Here is a 21,245-nt window from a genome sequence, read left to right as displayed (position 1 = left end):
TTCAGTGTGTTCATAAGTGATGGGGAGTTACTGAGCGCAACTCATTTTGCTCTTCACACTGAAATTAAATTGCATGGTGCTCATGAGGTCTGATGTTAGTTGTGATAAGATACTAGCTTTCTTTGCACTTACTATATATAATAATTCAAAAGCCTGATGTTAAAATGTACTGATCAGCAACCTTTTTTCAAAACACCTTATGGATTATCCCAAGAACAATGTTTGGGGGTGGCAAGTTGGGTGACCACCCCAGGCCCCGTGCCTAAGGGGTACCCGCTTTTAATGTCCACATGTCCCATTTGAGCAGATTTATAAATTCATATTCTCAAGTATATATATATATATTTCAGATGCTTCTAAGAGGAACCGTTTTAAGGTCAAGGTCTAATTCCGTATATGTATGTCTTTAAAAACATTCCATAGTCCGAATATTAATACACATAAAAATGTATCACTAATGGTAACCGGCTGACATGACATCAACGTGAGTTATTACTATGATATCCTGCATATCGAGACTCAGAGCATATATGCAATTTTATGTACTTTTCTAGAAGAGGCCCTGCTAATTTCTGCAAGACATTGCATTGTATTTCACAGTAGCCAAGTTTCCATCCAGTTTTTTTACGACGTTTTGTTATCGACAAACAGAATATACGTAAAAAAAATGTGTGAAATTTGCTGTCTCCAGCCTGTTTCCATCCAACTGGCTTTTTATTGATAAAATGGTGTGCGTGATGACGTCATCCCCCCCAAAACGAACTGTTGCATAAGTTTTGTTGTATTGCGAAAATAAATCTGCCCTTGAGCCGTTTCCATACATAATTTTGTGTATGTCGCAAATTATCTACCTTTTGTTTTCCACGTTACACCCCTCCACTAAACAAAGAAACAAAGAAATGGAGAGATTATTCAGACAGTTTTTTGAAATTTGCCAGCTTACTGTTATTTCAGTTTCACAAATAATTGGAGTTGTACATAATATCTGAAGACAACAGCAGAATGAAGCAGTTGCTTGTCCGATAGCCCTAGAGCTCAAAGAAAGTACCCCAGTGCGACGAAACCAACGGGTATGGGAGAGACGACGGAATAAGACCTTCTGGGAGGAGGTGGTGGAGAGACACTTTACAGAAAATCTCTGGCTGCAACATTTTAGAATGACACGGCCGACGTTTGAGATGTTGTGTGGATTCATCAGTCCTGATGTTGCGCCCATCACAGGTTGCCACCGTTCCAACCCAAAAGCGGATTGCCATCGCCCTTTACAAGCTGGCAACCTGCACCGAGTATAGAGTAGTTGGAGAAACTTTCGGGGTTAGTAAAACTACCGTCCATCGATGTGTATATGCTGTGTGCACCGCTATTAAAGAAAAATTAATGCAGCATTATATCAGACTTCCGACTGTAGCGGAGGCCAATGAAATTGCATACTGCAATTCCTTGGTGTATCTTGTGCCACAGATTTACGGTGCGCTGGATGGCACGCATGTGCCTATTCTTCCCCGACGGAAGGCTACGCGATTACATTAATCGCAAAGGGTGGCCATCTATTGTTCTCCAGGCCCTTGTTGATGACAGGTGCATGAACGAGACATTTGTGTTGGCACTCCTGGAAGTGCCCATGATGCAGCTGTGTTTGCAGCATCGGATCTGTACAGGTGAGCCTACCTTTCAACATCCCTTCTCAGTGCGATAACAACTGAATTAGTACTGTAACCTGCTTCCCTTAAGGTTTTTAATTAAAACTGAAATTTGAATTAATACAAAATAACGACGTTTAATCAAAAAACTAAAGTTAATATTAATGAGAGAATTTCTCATATATGCTAAAACATCTGCCATTTAATAATAAGAAAAAAATGTTTAGATAATGAAACACACGGTTTATTAAATATTTTGACTGGCACAGTAAATTACCTTTGTGGTTTTTGTATTATTTAGACATCCTGAGAGACACCCCCAGGCTACAGTTGATGTGGAGGGAGTTCAGGTACCCCTTTTAGTAGCAGGAGACCCAGCCTATCCCCTACTGCATTAGCTTATCACGAGAAGTAACAAGTCTCTTCATCAGACCATGTGAACCACTCCGCTACACTCGTTTTGATTGCACGTGATGAAAATGTATCATGTGACACATTTATTTGCGTTAAAGCCCTTTTTTTCCAACAAAAAGTGTTTCCAATGTAGTTTTTGCGACATCTGAAGTATCGATATGGAATTTATGCGCTAAAGTTAAACGGAAAGGTATTATGTCGATTTGTACAACATTTTATCGATAATTAGCATTTCCATCAGCTAAAATTTGAAGCGTTAAATATTTTTTCACAAAAACTCCTTGGATGGAAACCTGGTTAGTGTTATGGTATTGTCCTGAATTATGAATTGCACTTTTTTAATAGATTATATTGTTATATTTTGATAAAGTCCACGTGTTATCTTGCAAAAATTTAGCTGAATGCTATAATGAGAAAATTCGGTGTATGTTAACATTATTTTTATTAAATTCATGTGCAAGTTTGTAAAGTCCACACATACAGGTGACAGCGTTTGACGTAACCGGCCCAGCGTGAGGTTGGTCAGCTCTAGGCCCTGCACACCTATAAGGCGCCTCTGGATTATCCTAAATATGGATTGCAAGGAAAAATGCTTCAGTTTATTTTTTAGGTGTTAGTATTTTGTTGACAACAACTTAACCTGTCATTTTCAATAGTAGTGAGAAATTCTAAAATCATTCTTGACACTTTACATACACAAGCAGAATATTGCTCATAAATCACATGGTGGTTGTTTGACAATGAAGCAACACAGACTGTAACTCATGAAATTACTCAGCTGGCAGCACGTCTGTTGAACAACAGGTAATGTATATTGGTAGCTGGACAAAAGTGAAAAGAGTTTACAGGCTAGTGAGAAATTAAACCTTGCTGATATTTATTTTGTTTTTTTTGTCTATTTTTATTTGTTTTCATTTTTTTTTAGTTTTGCCCTAACAGCTGTAATTAACATTATGAAATGAACAAAGAACCAGAATAATGTTTAAAAACATTTCTCCTCCTTTTTTCTCTCTTTCTCAAAAGAGATAAAATGGATAAGACTCTTTTTGTTTTTAATATTTGACATGCCTTATTGTGCTCTGATAGCTACCAAGTATAATTCTAAGCTTTCTCGCTTTTATCACTTACAATTTCAGACACAGTTTCTGTGATTTTTGCTGCTATCCATTCACCTATTGCATACTCTTGAACTGTTTAGTTTAGATGACTCCTAAGTTTTGACATTACATATTAGATTTCCGAGATTCCCACAGAAACCCTAGGTTAGACCCGAACAATGGTTCAAGCCTAGGTCTCTGCCTCTCCTATATCCTCCGCTAGTAATGTATATACAAAACATGCTACAGCTGTGGTTGTTTTTCTTTAAATAAATTATTTGAATTTAGTAAGTATAAAGATGTTAGATATGTTTCCATTTTAATTTTATTGTCTTAGTTACCCTTAACTATGAAAAACACCAGTGAATAGTGACCAGTGAATATATAAATAGTTTACTAATAACAAAAATTATAATACATTTTATTTATTGGACACCATTCTAAACACTCAAGGCAACCTTACAAAGAATTAAACAACAATATATAAATAAGAACAAATAAAAATAAATCAACAACAATACAGCAAGAAAGAAGTAATAAACTTACAACAAATTCATTGACAAATAATAAAATCATACTTGATATGCCAATTTGAGTAGGTGTGTTTTAAGAATAGTTTTAAATTTTCTTATTGAATCTAGTTGGTGAATATAAACAGAGAGAGAATAGAGTTACAGAGCACTGTAAGAGAAAGTTCTGGTACAGAAAGGATGAAAATGAGGATCTGAGAGTGTGTGAAGGGGTATAAGAAAAGAACAGGTGTAATTTGTTCAGTGGATTTAAGAAAAGTGATTATCTTAACATTATTTATATGTGATTAAAAAGACAGGGTACTATCCAGGATGACACCCAGACTCTTGACCAGGGAGGAGATATTTATAAATATATCGTTTATCAAAACTGGACAATTGTTAGCCTTAGAAAGTACAGACTTAGTACCAACAAGGAGTACATCTGTTTTATTACTGTTTAACTGAAGAAAAGTATGCGACATTCATAACTTTAATAAGTCCTGGAGACAACTAGTAAGGATATTAGGAGGAAGAACAGAGGTAGATTCAGTGGATTAATAAAGTTGCATATCATCAGCATAGCAGTGAAATTGAATACCATGATTCCGAAATATATTACCTACAGAAAAAATGTAAATAAGGAAAAGAAGTGGCCCCACCAATGAGCCCTCTGGAACTTCCTGTGTAACCACACTACTCTCCGACCTAAAGCCATTCACCTGAATAAACTGTCTTCTATCAGTAAGATAAGAGGAAATCCATTGCTACACATGGCCACATACTCTAAAACTAGCTAAACGTTCCAAAAATATCTAATAGGATATAATATCAAATGCAGAACTGAGATCGAGAAGTACAAGAATTGTTAAAAGTCCCATGTCTGCTGCCTGGAGAAGATCATTTGTAATGTAAAGGAAATATGAGTAATAGTGGAACGTATGCCATTTTCTGTAAGGATAATAGATGCACGTTGCTAGTGAATCTCCCTAATCTTAGAATTGAATAAGTCCAACAAGTTACAACAATGTTTAGCAGTGAAATTATAGTGGATGACATTTTCTGGTAGTGCAATTAGCCTATTCACTTTAGAAAAAAGACTGCACTGTTTTTACATTATTACACATTACCTGTATTTCTTTGTATTTTGATTTGAATCATTTTAATTTCTTCACAGTAACATGTAGACAATGCATGTACTTTGTCAATAACAAACAAGTCATTTATTAAAATAAACCTTGCATTGCATTACATTGCATTCATGTTTACTCTGAAAGTTGTTCTGTAAACAAAGACTCATTGATAGAATAAAAAGTTATTTAATGCAGTTTTCCCTTTTTTCCAAGCCATTATTATTTTTTTTTTACTGTTAAGGCACTGTTGGCAATATCTTCCAAATAAAAAGGTACACAAAACTGTTTTTATTTGGCTTCCAAGCTGATATTAAAACTTGATGACATTTATTGTTATATCTTCGAATGAAGTCAGTGAAAAATGATTGAAAGTGAGTCACCACATTCATACTGGTGTATCATCTTCAGTGAATTGCACACAAAAAAGATTTCTTAGCCTCTCACAGTCTAGTAACTGCAAAGAGTATTACATTCTTAACTCACACAGTGGGGTGTGTACAAAATACAGAAGGGCCTTTCCTGTTGGTGACGCTATTTATTGCTTGCAGTCTGATTTAGTGTGTACTTTGAATTTATCTTAGTCGTATAAGAGTACCTTACTGAAATATCAAATATATCATTCTAATTACACTACTCGTTGGAATTTTACTATCCTTTTAGTATTGCACGTTAAAAGAATATTACTTCCAAATTGTATTTAAAATAAAGAAGATACAGAAACAAAGTATAGATTCTCACATATTAAACTTGTGCATTGCTAAGAAAAGTCAGAAGAATACAAAGAGTAACAAGATTTAGAGACATAATTGCACTAATATCCATTATGGGGTATTGGACAAAAACATACTATGCCTGATCTTCCAAGCTTTACTTCATTGGTACACAAAATACATGTTAGTTGAGCTTCAGGGTGTCATGTTTTGTATTTTTTACACTACAGGATATTTGTCGTATTTTTTTTTTCTATAGCCTATCCTGTTACTATCAAACACAAGGCAAGAACCAAATCTGAAAAGGATTGTACTTAAGCACCTACCCATATTTACTCATATTTGACTAGCACAATTATGCCAAATAACTCAACAAGCAGTTATTAGATATGTCGGGGGTAGTGGGTACAGAATACAGATAAAGAAGGAGCTTGCAGGTTTACACACACTAGTGCTATATTTCCCCTTGGGATTAATAAAGTATCTATCTATTTATCTATCTATCTATCTATCTATCTATCTATCTATCTATCTATCTATCTATTCAATGACTGTGGAAATTCTATGCTATTGATATGTTAGCTATATGTGCTTAGACATATCTATCCAGTTGATGCCATCAGAACACATATAGCATAGTTGTGCGAATGTTTAATGTTAAACATAATCTATTTAGGATGGTGTAGGGTACAATGGTTATTGTTGCTGCCTCTCTGCTCCAAGGTTTGATTCTCATCAAGGTTATTATTTATATGTAGTCTATTAAGTCTCCTCCCACATCTTAAACATGTGCATGTTAGGATGACAATTGCTTCTTAATTGAGTAAGGAATGTTCTCTACAACAGCATTGCTCCTGCCTTGCCTCTGATGCAACTATTTAATGCTGGAAGACATTCTTGAATATGGATGGCAGGATACAAAGTATTTCTAATGTGCTTTAACGCAAAAATAATTTTTTACAAAATGAACATAATATTACAAAGAAATCAACACATATGTGAGACCTCTGCCATAGACTACAAAAACAGATAAAATTAGAACAGAGGAATATTTGACTCTAAATAATACCCAGGTAATAAATTACTTTTCTAGGAAACTATTTTAACACTACAATCCCTGAAGTATGCAAAAAACTTGTAATTCTGGGCCACCTTAAATTCCTTTGAACTTCTCCCCATTAGCGTCTTTTGTTTTGCAATTGTGTCAATCAGCACAAGCAGCCTGTTATCCCATTACATTCACGCCCCAAAACAAAGCTGAAGTGAGTCACAAAATTCTCAGAGCTTAAATGTGTTTATCTGGGTGTGAGGTGCCTGGAGTTGTATAGGGTAAATACAGTAATATATTGTTATTAGGAATACATGTGAGGCAAGAAATCCTGAACACATACCTAAAACAGAAACTTTTTTCCTGTTATACTAATAAAGAATTGAAGTGTATAATGTGTGAAGACTTTAGTCCAAATATCAAGTAAACATGTGCACTTTTATTCAAGAATATAACCAAAAACAAAAAATCATTTAATTTACATGTTGCTGTATATGCTTTAAAAACCCAAGCTCAAATGTCAATCGAAAGTTGATATGTATTCTTAAATGGTGCAGAGGCAAGAACTGCTGCCTTATAACCAAAAGTTTTTTTTTTAAATTATTCAGTTTTTTTCTCTCAGTGACATTCACATGGTACAACAAACGTACCTCGCCCTCTCTGAGTTGATGACTTTTATCTCCATTCTTTTCACAAGAGCAGCAATGACCACAGTTGTTGCTGTGGGCCTGCTCAGAGCTGTTTGTTGTACTAGCAATCAAAGATACGATGACCCATGACTGCTATCAGACTATCATGCGGCATTTGCACTTTGACAACAAAGACAAATTGCTCACATATTAAAGTGACTTTAGCTGCAGGTAGAAGTCCCATTTTACTTATGGTGCCAAGCAGAGTTATGTTGCGATGCAGTAGTCAATTACTCAGCGAAGCGCTGTGAAGAAGCTCTCTGTTGTTACTGTTCTGCCTTTGCCAAGAAATGACTCCATAAGCTTTATGACCACAGACTCGGAAAGTCTTTGCCCTGGGTTGCAACTAACAACACAGCTCTCAACAAAACATTTCCAGATGTCCGAAATCACGGCAAACCTGTCATTTTCCACACGTACTGCACAGGTGTCTTTGTTGTCAAAGTGTAAGTGGCACATGAAAGTCTGATAGAGGGGAATCGTAACTTTGATTGCAAAGACAACAAATAGTGTGGAGAAGGCATCAACCACAGCACCAACTGTGGTCATGGCTGCTCTTGTGACAAGAATGGAGATAAACGTCATCAACTCAGACAGGGAGAGGCAGGTTCTTTGTACCATGTGAATGTCACTGACAGAATAAAACTGAATAATAAAAAAGCGCTGACTTTTACAAGTAGTCAAAATTTTCACCTGGTGTTACAGACGCAAATCAAATATATGTTTTTATTATATTGTAGTAATTATAATAGCAGTTCATTACTCAAAACATAGTTATAAGGCAGCAGTTCTTACCTCTGCACCATCCAAGAATACATATCAACTTTCTGTCAAGTGACATTTGAGCTTGGGGTTTTAACTCATTGACAGCAACATGTAAATCAAATGATTAATTTTTTTTTTTTACTTTGGTTATATTCTTGAATAAACACACACATGTTTATTTGATATTTGGACTAATGTCCTCACACATTATACACTTCATGTCATTGTTAGTATAAAATGAAAAAAGTATCTGTTTTAGGTATGTATTCAGCATTTCTCGCCTCGCATTTCCTTCCATCCTACACTTACACAGTTCGTTGTAGAAATGGAACACACATGAAATGCATGTGTTCCAAATAACAATACAGTGGTGTGAAAAACTAATTGCCCCCTTCCTGATTTCTTATTCTTTTGCATGTTTGTCACACAAAATGTTTCTGATCATCAAACACATTTAACCATTAGTCAAATATAACACAAGTAAACACAAAATGCAGTTTTTAAATAATTTTAAAATTGTTTAGGGAGAAAAAAAAATCCAAACCTGCATGGCCCTGTGTGAAAAAGTAATTGCCCCCTGAACCTAATGACTGGTTGGGCCACCCTTAGCAGCAATAACTGCAATCAAGCGTTTGCGATAACTTGCAATGAGTCTTTTACAGCGCTCTGGAGGAATTTTGGCCCACTTATCTTTGCAGAATTGTTGTAATTCAGCTTTATTTGAGGGTTTTCTAGCATGAACCGCCTTTTTAAGGTCATGCCATAGCATCTCAATTGGATTCAGGTCAGGACTTTGACTAGGCCACTCCAAAGTCTTCATTTTGCTTTTCTTCAGCCATACAGAGGTGGATTTGCTGGTGTGTTTTGAGTCATTGTCCTGTTGCAGCACCCAAGATCGCTTCAGCTTGAGTTGACGAACAGATGGCCGGACATTCTCCATCAGGATTTTTTGGTAGACAGTAGAATTCATGGTTCCATCTATCACAGCAAACCTTCCAGGTCCTGAAGCAGCAAAACAACCCCAGACCATCACACTACCACCACCATATTTTACTGTTGGTATGATGTTCTTTTCTGAAATGCTGTGTTCCTTTTACGCCAGACGTAACGGGACATTTGCCTTCCAAAAAGTTTAACTTTTGTCTCATCAGTCCACAAGGTATTTTCCCAAAAGTCTTGGCAATCATTGAGATGTTTCTTAGCAAAATTGAGATGAGACCTAATGTTCTTTTTGCTTAACAGTGGTTTGCGTCTTGGAAATCTGCCCAGTCTCTTTCTTATGGTGGAGTCGTGAACACTGACCTTAATTGAGGCAAGTGAGGCCTGCAGTTCTTTAGATGTTGTCCTGGGGTCTTTTGTGACCTCTCGGATGAGTCGTCTCTGCGCTCTTGGGGTAATTTTGGTCGGCCGCCACTCCTGGGAAGGTTCACCACTGTTCCATGTTTTTGCCATTTGTGGATAATGGCTCTCACTGTGGTTCGCTGGAGTCCCAAAGCTTTAGAAATGGCTTTATAACCTTTACCAGACTGATAGATCTCAATTACTTCTGTTTTCATTTGTTCCTGAATTTCTTTGGATCTTGGCATGATGTCTAGCTTTTGAGGTGCTTTTGGTCTACTTCTCTGTGTCAGGCAGCTCCAATTTAAGTGATTTCTTGATTGAAACAGGTGTGGCAGTAATCAGGCCTGGGGGTGGCTACAGAAATTGAACTCAGGTGTGATACACCACAGTTAGGTTATTTTTTAACAAAGGGGCAATTACTTTTTCACACAAGGCCATGTAGGGTTTGATTTTTTTTCTCCCTAAATAATAAAAACCATCATTTAAAAACTGCATTTTGTGTTTACTTGTGTTATATTTGACTAATGGTTAAATGTGCTTGATGATCAGAAACACTTTGTGTGACAAACATGCAAATAGTTTTTCACACCACTGTATATTATTTAGCCTATACAACTCCAAGCACCTCACATGCAGATAAAGTGCCTGGAGCTGGGAGAACTTTTTGCCCGAATTGAGCTGCAGTGGTGGGGGGGATGGGATAGCAACAACAACCACATTTATTTATTTATTTTTTGTAGGCTTCAGGGATTCTAGTGTTAAATATAGTCACCTGTCTAAGTTCACTTTGTGTCTGCATGGGCTTTCTTCCAGGTTCTTCAGGTTTCCTCTGAAAGATGTGCGTGAATTATCCATTCTAAACAACCCCTGTGTGAATGCAGTTTCAGGGAGTCAATGCTGTACTCATGTCTTGCACCTGATGCTGTTAGGATATCCTTCAGCCCCCACAAACATTTTCTATCATAGTTTAGGATAAAGAGTTGTTTTCCTAGCATAACTACACATTTGGTACAAAACGTTCACTTTATTTAGGCAAATACATGCACCTGAAAGCTTAGTTTCTCAAAGATGGAGTATTTTTCTTACTTTAATTAATGAGAACATTCTTAAATATTAATAAAAATATTAAATAGCAGAAATTAAAAATATTGAATTCTTAACATTCAATAGTATGCATCTGTCCCTCTTTTGAGCCTATTTTATGGATTAAAAGGCTATACAAAACACCCATCTGCAGCCCATAAGGAACCAATGCATCTTAACTAGGAATCAAGACCAATTCAAACGACTGTAAAGCAGTAATGCTATTATGCCATCAAGCTGTCAAATTAAATGTTGACAATAAAATTCAGTAAATACGTTGTAACACTTAGTAAATAGCAGCTTGTGTCAATCATCACACATTTACAGTGGAAATCTTACATTAACACGTTCTTGCAGTTCAGACACACTCCCTTCTTTCCGAGAAACACCAAACTCTGGGCTCTGCAAAATGGCTTCAGATCTTGTCATCCAGCTGTGCAACTCAGTGCAGTCCACATCAAACCTAGAAAATGGTCAAAAAAAAAAAAAACTAGTAAAGAAACCAACTATTCTCTTGTTGGATTTTTTTAATTTACACTTTCTACTATTTTTTGCAACTATCACATGTTTACACAGTTCACACTGCAGTTTGCTTTCCAATTTTCCTCTTTGTTTAGTTTCAGAAGACTGCTTTTCACTGTATTAAAATGTTTTCAAGGATATAAGGAATCAGTAATGCAATGTGTTGTTTTTTACTTTCTTTGACTATTTTCTCCTAAAAGCAGAAATTTGCCACAACTGTGAATACAAACAACTTAAAACAAAAACATGTCAAAATGAATATATCTGAAAAAGGCTGATGTGGCTGAAGGTTGTTGTAAGCAAAAACATTTAGAGGACAAACAAGAGAAACATTGTAAAGTAAATACAAACTTTAGTTTATTATTTTAATAGATTTTAACATGTGTTTATATTACCTTGAATGAAAAAGATTTGCTGCCAACTATTTGGGTCTTAATTTAATTAATTAGTTTAATATAACTGTATTCAAGAGGTGAAATATGGTGAACCTTTTGTACACCCTGAAAGCCAGAAAATGCGAATTGTGGAAAGTTCCTCAAAATAAACTTTAAAAAAAATGTTATACTATTATAAATTACTACTAGATTTGCAACAAAAACAGCTCAAATGAAGTTAACTGCTTTATGGATTCCTTTTTTTATTTTATCCTGCCTTACTCTCCAGTTTCTGTCTTTTGTGATTTTAACTAATTAAAGCGGCTGCACTGGCCTTTAACAAGGTTTTTTAGGAAAAGTCTATCCAAAAATTATTATTTTTTTATACTATATGCTATTTACTCCATGTGGTTTGTAGTTATGGATGAGAAAAATTTTAATGCCATATTTTTGTATATCTGCGGTGGGGTGGCACCCTGCCCGGGGTTTGTTTCCTGCCTTGCGCCCTGTGTTGGCTGGGATTGGCTCCAGCAGACCCCCGTGACCCTGTAGTTAGAATATAGTGGGTTGGATAATGGATGGATGGATATTTGCATATGAGAACGTAGGTAAACATTCTGATAGAATGGTAATCTATGGTGACCTATGCTGGACCAGAGCAAATAATATAAAATTGTCCATGAAAAAATCTCATTGCACTCTTGTTGCATAATTCATGGATCAAGTCATCTGTTTGTATGATCATAATTTGCAAAATGCAAGCTGTTAAACTACTGTTAAGTAAATACTTCTGGAAAGTCAAAGCAGTGCACATAAAAGAAAGGTGTTCATGTGGGACCATGCTTTTGAAATACACACTCACCTTTTCCTCTTATTCATTGGTCAAGAGCCTGGTCTTCAATTCAAGCTCCCATATACTGTAAATGCTGCATCGACAAGCTACACAGGCCAGGTAGTGTATAAAAAATACAGTTTTTGTGCAGAGTATTCCTTTAATCTACATAATGAAACAGTCATTTTAGCTAATGGTATTTCATCTAGCCTAAATTAACTTCACTTTAAAAAGAAGAGAAGAAAACAAGTTTCTCTATTCTTAAAAATAACCCAAAGAAATATCAACTGAAAGCTTTGACGGGATTGAAACTAGCATCAGAAGTGCTATGGTGAGTGAGTTGATGACTTCTGCTGTGCTGCACAGAAGTACATATATGTCATTAAAAGTGGCAATTCTGATCAGGCTGATCAGCAGCACAAGGCGATGTGGCTTTTGTTTACAAATTTTTTATTCATATATGTGATTTGTCTATCTAATATATGTACTGTATATCCTTAGTAATAAAATTTTCCATAACTAATTTACTGGATATTCTTTAATACTTGAGGAATAGAGTATTTATGCAACAATGGAGCATAAGCGGAACCACCTGAGTACCCCCGGGCATCCTGCTCACTGGTTATGTTTTCAACATTCTGTTGCCATTGCCATGAGACAATATACTAAACACATGTGCACAATGAATTTTAGTTGCATTTCATTTGACATTTACATTTAGTCATTATGATATATTGATCTGCATGTTTTGGGATGCTCCTAAATACTGATTGCCAAGTAAAATGCTGTCTAAGCTACATATTTTTGATATTCACAATGAGACAATCTGTATTGTCAAGGAGCAGTAACAGAATATGTCTGTATGGCCTGTCAAGATAGCTTTATCTGCCTCTCTGGTATTCTCTGGTATGGTAAACTGTAGCCACTTTCCCTTTGGAAAACTCACTTTGTGTGCTAACAAATGGATATAGACTAGGGCTACCTGTCTACCTGCTATGAACATGCAGTTCAGTTTACACTCATTGCCAAGGACAAATGCCATGTTAGTCATTGTCTCTTTTGAATGTCAGTCCACTACCCAGTACTAGATACATCTAATTTAAGGTTAACAAGAAAAAGAGACTAAAGCAGTAATGCAGTTAGGTGTGTCTAGTCAATCGAATAGGATATCCTTCAGCTGGAAAAGAATGCCAGAGTGTTCAGTGAAATCCCAGATAAGAAGGGAGCATATAAGCTCCATCTGACAGGCAGTATTGCCAGAAAATCAAACCTAATATCCAAAGGTGAGTTTTTATTACTGCATGCAAGTCTTTTATATAAACCCACATTGCAACTCTGGCTCACAGATGAAAGCTCATTCTTTCATTGCAAGGATAAAATGCAACCCTTGACACTGCTAGGTTGGATATAGTTCATCTTTAACTGGCAGCTTTACTCATAACAAAAAAATGGATTCAGCTTCAAAATGTGTTCTTACTGATTAAGGTAACAGTCTCAGTTATAGCTTAAGCAGCATATCATAGGTCCAGGAACAGCTATATTCCCATGAACCAGATAAATGAGTTTTAGAAATATTCCAAGAGTAGACATGATTTCGGCCATAGCACCAGAGAAGGTTTTTTTTTTCTCTTTGTTTCAGCCTAATGATGTATAATCTGTGAAGTGAAGTCAATCATCTGGAATTTGGGTAAAGCCAAGACTTTCAAAAAACAGTGGCAAGTTATTTCATTTTCAGATCAGCCCTTTTTATGGAAGGCCAAGAAAGTCAGTAATTAAAGTGTTGGGACTAAATCATAGTGTCAAAAATGTATATTACATGGCCTTGAGCAAATAATATTTATCTATACACCAATTTTATTTTAACAAATGAACTTCTGGGAATCAGTTTTACTTCTTGCAGCAATGTGTCGGGGTGCATCATAGCCTAATGACCATGGTTAGATATGATGTGATAATTCTAAACCCCTACCTCTCTCTGTCACTATAAGTCAGCCCTATACCGAATCCATGCTCCAATTATATATATCAATACGTGCTTTTGGGCCACCACGATAAAGCGGCATTTCTTAGAGGAGCATCCATATCCTCTAGGCAATCAGCCTCTCTGCTCACACCCCCTCCATCAGGTGCAGAGAATGTCAGAGAAAGACCGAGAAAAGCAAACAATCCGCTCGGGGAAGCACATCGTATATCATTGAGGAGTTTTAGTTAATATGTAATACATGCTCTGATTGGGTAGCTTCTAAGCCATCCGCCAATAGCGTCCCTTGTATGAAATCAACTGGGCAAACAAACTGAGGAAGCATGTACCATAAATTAAAAGACCCATTGTCCGGAGAAATCCGCGAACCAGCGAAAAATCCGTGATATTTATTTAGATATGCTTACATTTAAAATCCGCGATGGAGTGAAGCCGCCAAAGTCGAAGCGCGATATAGCGAGGGATCACTGCATTTTAAATTAAGTGACTAATCCGATTATTATTCTGATGTGTAAGAAGAGACTGATTTCTGCATTTTATTTTATTTTCACAAATCTTTTTTTTTTTTTACTCTGGAGCAATTTTTAATGTAGTTTGGTTCAGTTGGTTAGATGTGGACACAACAATCGCAGTCTGATGTCAACTAAAACAGCCAGACCAAGACCTTGAGGTACCAAGCAAACCCTGGAGCAGTTTGTGTAAGATATCATTGTGGTCTGACACTAGACTGATCTTATTACATGAAATACTGTGCATTGTTGGAGAAATTTGTGTAAGGGGAGTTAATCACTTAACACAATTTCTGCTGTAGTTACGCAATCTCAACATAAAAATACTGTTGTGATGTGAAATTTTTCATATAGGTTGATAAATATGTTGTATGTCTTTATGTGTAACTTAGACAAAGCAATGTAATATTAGTGTTACATTATTGATAATAACAGCCATGGTTTGATGGTTTAAGAACCCCTTCCCCCATTTAGGACTAAGTCTCTTTGTAATTTTACAACAGGGTTGGGGGCCTCAAACAAGTTTGGTAATTGTTTCTCTGCAGGACTCTCTCTCAACCCCCACAGAAAAGCCAGGCTGCCTAACTGCCAAGCTTTACCTTAACATACAATGACCAGATTTTTCTGGGGGCAACCTGGGACACCAGGCGGGAGGCCAGGGGGGCGGAGCCCCCCAGAAGCCAGATAGACTTTAATACTGGAAATGCCTATTTTCGTGTTTCCTGCATCTTATTCTGTACAAGTTTCTTCCATTTGAAATACTCATATTATTAAACCACAAAAATATACCCTTTTTCAAAGTAGGGTTCTATACCATTGAATGCTATTGTTCGTGAAATTACAGGCTAGATCTTGCCAAAAACAATTCGTGAAAATTGACTGAAGACACGCTTTCCTGAAGAGCAAATAAACTCATTAGTGTACATTATTAGGTCAGTTACACTTGCAGAATAAATGTGCTTCATTCACAATATTGCATCCCACGTACATGTGCTACTGCTAGTGCATGTCCCGACTTCAAAAGAAGAAACAGCAAACCAAATTCCAAAAAGGCAAGGGAAGAAGCAATGTCACTCTGCACTCTAAACTAAAGGAAAACAAAGTAAAATACAGCTGTAAGTGTAAGGAACAGGCAAGCAACCGCAAATGTTGTTGTGACTTGTGTCAAATATTCATTCACTATTAATATATAAATTAATATTATCAGATTCACAACTATGACGAAATTTACAGAGAGTACAGTCTGCAGAATTGAGACTATACAGTAAAGTGTGTACAGCAGTACTTACTTTAAAGAATAAAGAGCTAAATTTAAAGTAAAAAAAAATAAACTTTGTCAGCACTTTCAATTTTGTCCTACAAAATAAATTGCTTTTGGTTTGCTTGAAATTTTGGATGTTGAAACAAAATAACCACTCATCTCCTAATTCAGCACAAAGCAAAAAAAATAGGAGTGTGAAAACTCCTTTTATTTTTTTATTTATTTATTTTTTTTTTAACCGTGTCCTGTTCGGCTGTGAAGCAATCAGAATTGATGTCTGAATGCTGGCGACTAGCCTTACAGATTTTCTCTCAGGTGGAGCGTTACAGCTTCTGCTGACGTCACGCCTGATACCAAAACTTTATTAAAAATATTTTTAGATGTTTTTAAGATTCGAACCGGACACGGAGACAAAAGTGAAAGAAAAAGAAGAGAGAGAAGGAAGAGATGGAGGTAAAGGGGGAGGGGGGGTTTCGTATAGAATAAACAATAAATGAACCAGAATCCGCTTCTAGACCTGCAGAAAGAGGGGGAACAAACCACAAGACAAAAACTGCATGCTGCATCAGCTACATGAAGATATATAAAAGTAAAAATGTTTGCTGACAATCACACAGTAATTATTGCTGAGGCATTTAGGGCCACCACAACCTTAGATCATGTGCTGAAGATGTCCAAGTCATACTTATGAAATCACCATGTGAGCACCTGTGTGCGTACGCACGCTTGTATGTGTAAGGTTTCTCTATAGGAGCATCCAATAGTGAGTGTGAAGGGCCACAGACCTGCCCCAAAACGCGGAAGATGGAGGGAGTTCCAAGCCCAGAGATCCAGAGGTCACCCCAGAGCGCGGAGACCCCAGGGAGGCCGTCACCAGAGAAGCCCCAACCCCCACCCGAGAGGCGCAGAGGATCACCCCGGGGGTCACAACCAGCAGCCGGCAGAGTCCCGGGAGATATCAAAGGCAAGCCCTCAGGCCCGCTCGCAGCCACTCTCCCCCGAGTCGGCCGGGCCCGGAACCCAGCAGCCCGGGACCCAAGGGCGACCCACCCGCCGAGGATCCAACAGAGCCCAGGGAACCAGATCCCACCAGGCAGCCACCGGGAGCGACCAGACAGATGCTTAAGGCAGGGGGAGGGTAGGCAAAGATGTTGTAGTATTGCCAGATGTCCCAGGAGAGGGGAGGAGTCCAAAACCCCACCTGACATATACAGTCACACACAAACACATTCATACACTCCCTCCCTCATGCTCTCACATACACATACAACCCAAGACTTACAAGGATGTACGCCAGACACCCATTCACACTCCCCACACACACCCTACCTAACTCTGGTCCCGGTGCTGCCGTACCTGAGGTACAGCCATTCCTGGACGCCAGAGTTAGCCCGTTCCGCAGGGGTAATAGTGAGCAGGCACCCCCGTCCATCGTAGAGCAAAGCAACCCACCACTCCAGACCACAGGCAGACGGCCAGCTCCCACTCCTAGCCTCCAGCCCCGGGCAGCTAACGGAGAACTTAGGTGTAATAAGACCTCTAGTCTCCCTCCAGGGAGCCAGCTCCCCTACTGGCCCCAATAGGCACCTCCGTTCCCAAAATCCACCGGGCACGGAGGCCCCAGCCTATCTAGCCATGGCCCGAAGCAGCAGCATCACAGAGCCCCACGGAGTCTGAGGCCACCAACCCACACCACCCCAGAAGAATATTTACTCCCATCCCCACATTTACTCAACATTCAGATTAAGTAAGACATAAGACACCCAGGATAAAGCTGGATCCTCCCCCTCCCGGACATCCCCCTCCCCCATGGTGAAATTGCCGCACGTTCTGGCCCTCTTCCCGGCAGCGTACATGCCAGGACCCAATCCCCAAGGCCCCACCCATATCCCCATCCGGGGACAGCCGCCCCCATACCCTAAGCCACCAGGCCCACACCCAGACCAACCCAGGGGCATTGCAGCCACTAAGCAGCGACCCGCAGAAGCCCACCCCCGGAGGTAACCCAAGCACCACCAGAGTCGGGCAGCAGCCCCCCAGCCCAAGACCCCCCTAGTGAACCCACCCCAGGGATCCTCCAGATACTCCAAGCTCAGACTCTCCACCACATTAACCACAGCATCCCGCAGGACCATATCAATGACCCTCCATCATCGCTATGTGATGGAACCGATCAAAGGAGCCCAGAGAGATTGATTTGAAGTGGAGGCAGAGGTTGTCTCAAGTGTAATATGATCCAATAAAAGATTTCTATACTGGTTAATGCAAAGATTATCTTTCTTTTTCCAGTTTATGAGGATAGTTTTCTTAACGATGCATATGGCAGTGAGAACCACGTGAACCAAATTTGTTTCAATCGGGACATCCTCTAGGTTCCCCAGCAAGCAAAATGAGGGGGAAGTTGGGATATCACATTTCAGACACTTTGACAGGTCTTCACATACTCTATACCAGAATCCCTGAACAGGTGGACATGACCACAGTGCGTGGATATAACTGTCAGGAATGTTGTCTGTGCAGTGTGTGCAGGTGTCAGATGGCACAAATCCCATCCTGAACATCCGATGACCTGTATAGTGTACTCTGTGTAGAATTTTGTATTGAATTAGTTGTAAATTGGGGTTTCTGATCGTTTTAAAAGTTTTTAAACAGGTTTGGGACCAGAAAGTCTGATCAAAGCTAACTAATAGATCCTCCTCCCATTTGCCTATAGGAATTGCTATTGTATCATCTATTTTGGTCAATGTTTTATATACTTTAGACAGTAATTTGGGGTGTAATACTGGAAAAGTAAAGGAATTCTATACATGGAACACATAGTTGAAGGATTGGATTTCATTCCATTTAACAGAATAGTCTCCCAATTTGGGATAGACAAGAATAGATTTTTAGAATATCTCCAAATTAAATCAGTAGTTAAAGAAAAATTTAAGCTTAAAGTAGAATTACAAACACCATCAAGGGTATTAGACTTCTGAAAACTCCTTTTATTAAACTTTTATTAGTTACATTACAGCTTTATTTTGTATTTTTCCCCCTCTGCTCTTGTGGACAAAGAAAAAAAAAAAGAATTATCATGTAACAGAACTATTGGCAAAATATCAATGGTTAAACTAAATTCTTCTGAGATATTCTTAGAAATTTACTTACAACATACAAAAAACAAAAGAAACAGGCTTTGTTAACCAAAGGAAGTGTAGGTAACTTTTCACAATCACAGATATATTAGTAAAATGATTTAGTACAGTATTCAATCATTTATTTCTTAACCAATCTAAGTTTTGGGTCTAGGGAAAGAAGAGTTTATCCAATAGCATTGGGCACAATGATAGAACAAAATGGTTAAATAAGCTAGAAACAATGAAATTTAGGTTAGAAACATACACTTCCAAATTGGTTTTAGAAGATGGCCAAAGAGTTAGGGATCATATTGTATTAGGCTAACAATGAGTACACAGAATAGCTTAAAGGACAATGCCACCAGGAATTAGCAGTGCACTCATAATTTACAAATCAATGAATAATTTTGAACAAGTCAGAAAATCAATACTCATCAAATGTTTTTTCACATATTACCACAGATAATCATAATTTTCTTAGTAATCCAAAGCAATTAATATTTCATATGTTGACAGCATTTATATTAAGAATTATTACACCATTAATGGGGCATTACTGTTGACTATAACTATTATTAAAGCAAAAATCCACTTTTGATGCAGCTTTGTCAGGAAAAGGTTCCTACAGATAATCAATTTGCTAAGCTGCAGAAAACCTAATAATAAAGAAGTGTAACCATAAATGTCACACAAATGAAGCTTTTTATGAGATGATTTTATATCCTTTAAGATATTACATGTATGCTAGTTAGTCAAAAATTATATAACAGGAGTTGTGCATTGTGTAACACCTTTATATGGAAACTTCCTGCTCCTCTTTACATTTACATTTAATTATGGTTTATGTTGCTGCTTCTCCCTGTCCTGAGTAAAATCTGTCTATGGCCACCCTGTTGACCAAGAGAAGTGATAATTTGCTCATACCAGTCCTTCATGGCATCAGTATTTCTGCTAAATCAGATACTTTAAATTTGCTCTAGCAAATTCACCAGACACAAGTTCCCCTTCAGTGTTTGGCACGTCATGCAAAGCCAGAGCCTAAAAAAAATTTTAAAAATTTAGTTCTGTTTAAATGCATTCAACTCTCCACTTATGTTAGTGGAGTTGACAGCTTTTCACCATGAAGAATTTCATAGTGCTATCACATACCTTTTAGGAGGTGTATTTAATAAGTTCACTTCTATTTTTTTGTTTCACTGCATCACTATTTTGCTTTCTAATAGGTGGTGCTATTTTCAGTTCAAGTATTCATTACATGATCACCATTGTTAGGAGTTTTTTATCCTAGATATTGGATACAACAGTATTCATCATGCCAAGAGCGGCGTTTGGGGGTGGCAAGTGGGGCGACCTCCCCAGACCTTGTGCCTAAGGGTTGCCCTGCTTTTGAGTTCCTGTGTCCTGTTCAAGCGGATTTATCAAGTTATATTCTCCAGTTATATTTTGATAAAGTCCGTGTGTTATCTTGCAAAAATTTAGCTGAAAACTATAATAAGAAAATCCGGTGTATCTTAACATTATTTTTATTAAATTCGTGCACAAGTTTATACATTCCACACATACCGGTAACAGCGTTTGACATAACCGGCCTCCATGGAGTTGGTCAGCCCTAGGCCCCGCACACCCCTATTGCCGCCTCTGCATCATGCGTTAAATCTCATTTAGAAGAAGTCTCAGATTTTGGAACTTTTGCTTAAGTTTTTGAGTTTGAATTTTGCCTCCCGGTTTTATTTTGTTGTTAGTCCTCTTATCCTAATGGTTTTTGACCACTATTTGTTCCTTTTTGGCTACATTCTTCTCCTGTTCCTGTAGTTATCTCATTAGCCTTCTGGTTTGACACTTTTTCTGCATTTGCGGCATAACAGAATCCAAGTCACAACTGGTTAAGCACACCATTAGCTAAGAAAATGTATTTATGCCTATACTCCAGGGTATACACAGGAATCTGGAGAGTCATGTTTGATTAAAATTCCAAGGATGAATAAAATTAGTGTAGACACCCAGACTCAGGAATGATCTACCTACCAATATTAAAGAACCCTAATGACCTCAGAATTTAAATCAAAGACCTTTGCACAAAAAACAAAAATCCTGCTGAGGCTGTTCATATTGCATTCTTATGTGGCTAATTAATTAGGTTATTATTTTGATTGGCTGTTACTGATTTTTCCCTTTTTTCTCCCCCTTCAGAACATATTGACAATTCATCTGCTTTAGG

General features: G+C 37.7%; 1 protein-coding gene across 12 annotated transcripts in view; it reads right to left on the bottom strand.

Moving 5' to 3' along the window:
• Nucleotides 1-21,245, bottom strand: part of dmd (dystrophin) — a 2,654,580-nt gene that overhangs the window by 1,659,215 nt on the left and 974,120 nt on the right. For all 12 annotated transcript variants that reach the window (XM_039745194.1, XM_039745193.1, XM_039745197.1 and 9 more), the window contains exon 18: nucleotides 10,769-10,892. In XM_039745194.1, coding sequence (XP_039601128.1) covers nucleotides 10,769-10,892 — 124 coding nt within the window. The remainder of the gene's footprint in view (nucleotides 1-10,768; nucleotides 10,893-21,245) is intronic.

This window comes from Polypterus senegalus, chromosome 2 (genome assembly GCF_016835505.1).
Source record: "Polypterus senegalus isolate Bchr_013 chromosome 2, ASM1683550v1, whole genome shotgun sequence".
NCBI lineage: Eukaryota > Metazoa > Chordata > Cladistia > Polypteriformes > Polypteridae > Polypterus > Polypterus senegalus.
This window is presented reverse-complemented; position numbering and strand designations above follow the sequence as displayed.